Genomic DNA, 2,843 nt, shown 5'->3' on the forward strand with positions numbered 1-2,843 from the left:
TGGTTGGTAACTCTACGAGATCGGGCAATCAAGCTATCGCGGCGAAGATATAGGATGAGGCTTCGTCAGCATCTTAAGTCTTGAGGCATAATGCCGCGTCAGGGCTGTGGTCTTGAGATCCTTGCTCTGGTATCTGGCTTATTGGACCAGCCATATTGAACTCCGACGACGCATCCGCCCAATAACCAACACTGACGGGCGGGTGCTCGGCGTCGTTTATAGCTAAGATAGGAACGTGCGATCAGTGTACCGACCACATCGCATCCTGCGTTCTGGCGACGCGTCGTGAATAAGACGGTACATCTTTTCTTCGCTCGAATGGGAAAGTGTTTTGAGAGAAGTAAATGGTGCTGGTGATGGCGAGGATGCAAGATTTTGACAGTTGCGTGATTGGATGTTTTATGATTTGTAAGAAACCAGAAGCTTACCATAGCATATTACATGGTGGGGTAGTAAAATATGCTGCTTATGTTGCTTATCTCGTCAGCAACATCGGAGTTTGATCAAGCAGCCGCTGTCAGCACCTTTATTGCAAGTCTTCTCACCTCGGAAATTATCAATAAATGTAGAAAGTACCCACGTCTGATTCTACTATAAGTTACATCAATGCCAGATCGTCCAAGTTGACCTGCCAGCACTCTGACCATATCGTAGCCCCGCCACAATGACCCAACCACGCAACCCAATCCTTATCGCCGGCGGCGGCATCTCCTCCCTCCTCCTTGCGCGCTCCCTCCTCCGCTCCTCCATCCCGTTCCTCCTCTTCGAGAACGACGCCTCGTTGACCTTCCGCGCCCAGGGCTACCGCCTTCGCCTTTCGGCCGAGGGCCTCGACGCCATCGAGTTTGTCCTCGGACCCGATGCGTGGCAGCGCTTCTGGGACACGTGCGGAAAGACTGGAGGCGGGGGCCTTGGGACCGTGGATGCGCGGACGGGAGAGAAACTAGAGCCGCCGAAATCTGCTGATGGGAAGAAGTCTGTGACTCAGACCCTTGCGAGTCGCGATGGGAAGGTCGTGGGGATTTCGCGCGGGGATATGCGAAGGTTGTTTATGGAGGGATGCGAGGAGTTTGTGCATTGGTCGCATCACGTCACAGGCTATGGATTAACTGCCAATGGTGTCCACGCCATCTTTGCGGACGGCTCGAAGTCGGTGGAGGGATCTATGCTGATTTCTGGTGAGGGTATCCGTTCCAGCGTCGCCAAGCAGCTTTCGGGCGGGAAACTGAAGGTTTATGACACGGGCGCGAGAGGAATCCACGGACAGGCTCCAACGACGGCATTCAAGAGGCTTGGAGAAGGCGTATGGATCCTCCTTGACGAATCTCACCCTAAGGGAAAAGTTTCCGTCATTACCAACGTCCGTCCGGACGAGATGGACGATCCGTCCCTGAATTTCGGGTGGACCATGGTCGCCGAGCCTGGCATTGTCGCACCGCCTAACAATGATGATTCTACGATCGGCGCCCCAGCCGCCGATGTGGCCAAAGAGCTTACAGCTGACTGGCACCCGCGCTTTAAACCCCTTTTTGACGAGATGGTGTCCTCTGACGCGGCGTTCTGGAAAATTACTTGCTCGACCCCCACTGGTGTGCCGGAGTGGGAGAACCAGAACAGAGTAACTGTGATTGGAGATGCAGCGCATTCCATGACGCCTGCTGGGGGGATTGGGGCGAATACTGCGGTTAGGGACTCGGCGCTTCTTGGTAAATTGCTCGCTGAAGCGGGGGGTTATAAGGAGGGCGTGACAGCTGCGTATGAGAAGGAGATGAGGGTTTATGCTAGTGAGGCTGTCCAGGCGAGTTATGGGATGGCGAAGAATCAGATGGGGATTGTGATTGACGAAAATACGAAGACGTTGTGAGGGTGTGGGTGTTACCCAAGGGATCTATTAGATATATCACAGGCATATATTCCGCTCAACTCGGCGCAATTTATAACCAACAAATAGAAATATATTTCCACGTATTTCCATATTTTTCTTGTCACCTAGTCTCAAGTCCGTCGTACCTCCGACGCTGTCTCCATAACTACAGGCACACAAAAGCTTGATTTTAATGCTACGGCGTAAGGTAAACTGTATGTGGTGTGAGAACGGCGATGCAATCGTACTGCCGTGATGCATAATATTTCTCCAAATACCCATTGAATTAAATTACTCCCATTACCGCCAAACAATTAATCTAAGCGCAACTCCATATAGTCCATCCAACCCTATTCGCTATCACTATGCCATTTTTCGAGCATCCGTCGAATCGCATGATGCCCATTTCCAGATGCCCTCCTTATAGCATTTTCATACTGCGCTTGTCCGTCGCCAAATATGTTTGCTCCAGCATTAAGCAGTTGAACCATGCCGACTCTTCCATGTTCGGCTGCTCCTTACAATGCCGTCCTCCCATCAATCTTCGCAGGCGGGGTATTGACGTCCGCCTCGTATTCTCATAAGGGATGGGCACTTCCGAGAAACCCATGCATGGCAGCGTATTGTATAATCACGTACGAGAGGTCCTAGGACGCCTACGCAAGGCGAACCTATACGTAAAGCTCTCGAAGTGTGAGTTTAATGCTAAGAAGGTAGGCTTCCTTAGGTATATCGTCAAGGGGTTGCCATGGAGGACGACTACGTTGCTGCAATAGCTAAATGGCCTATACCTAGGACCCACCGACAGGTCTAGGTATTCCTTGGCTTTGCCAACTTCTACCGGCGTTTCGTCAAGCAATACTCCTCCATTGTGGCCCTAATGACAGGCCTTATGAAAGGAGCCAAAGCAGGCAAGCCAACAGGTCCATTTATCTAGGGAATAGAGCAACAAGATGCCTTACGAGATCACCTAGCGTAT

General features: G+C 51.5%; 1 protein-coding gene across 1 annotated transcript; it reads left to right on the plus strand.

The window, feature by feature from the left end:
* Nucleotides 1-486: 486 nt before the first annotated feature.
* On the plus strand, nt 487-1,948 carry VC83_06596 (uncharacterized protein). Its single transcript, XM_024470191.1, has one exon. The coding sequence runs from the start codon at nt 665-667 to the stop codon at nt 1,862-1,864; it is 1,200 nt and encodes a 399-aa protein (XP_024323644.1). The 5' UTR covers nt 487-664; the 3' UTR covers nt 1,865-1,948.
* Nucleotides 1,949-2,843: the final 895 nt, after the last annotated feature.

The sequence above is a fragment of the Pseudogymnoascus destructans genome, assembly GCF_001641265.1.
Source record: "Pseudogymnoascus destructans isolate 20631-21 unplaced genomic scaffold scaffold_12, whole genome shotgun sequence".
NCBI lineage: Eukaryota > Fungi > Ascomycota > Leotiomycetes > Thelebolales > Thelebolaceae > Pseudogymnoascus > Pseudogymnoascus destructans.

Excerpts from the sequence above, each read along its gene's own strand:
- VC83_06596 (XM_024470191.1), top strand. The coding sequence starts at position 665 with ATGACCCAACCACGCAACCCAATCCTTATCGCCGGCGGCGGCATCTCC.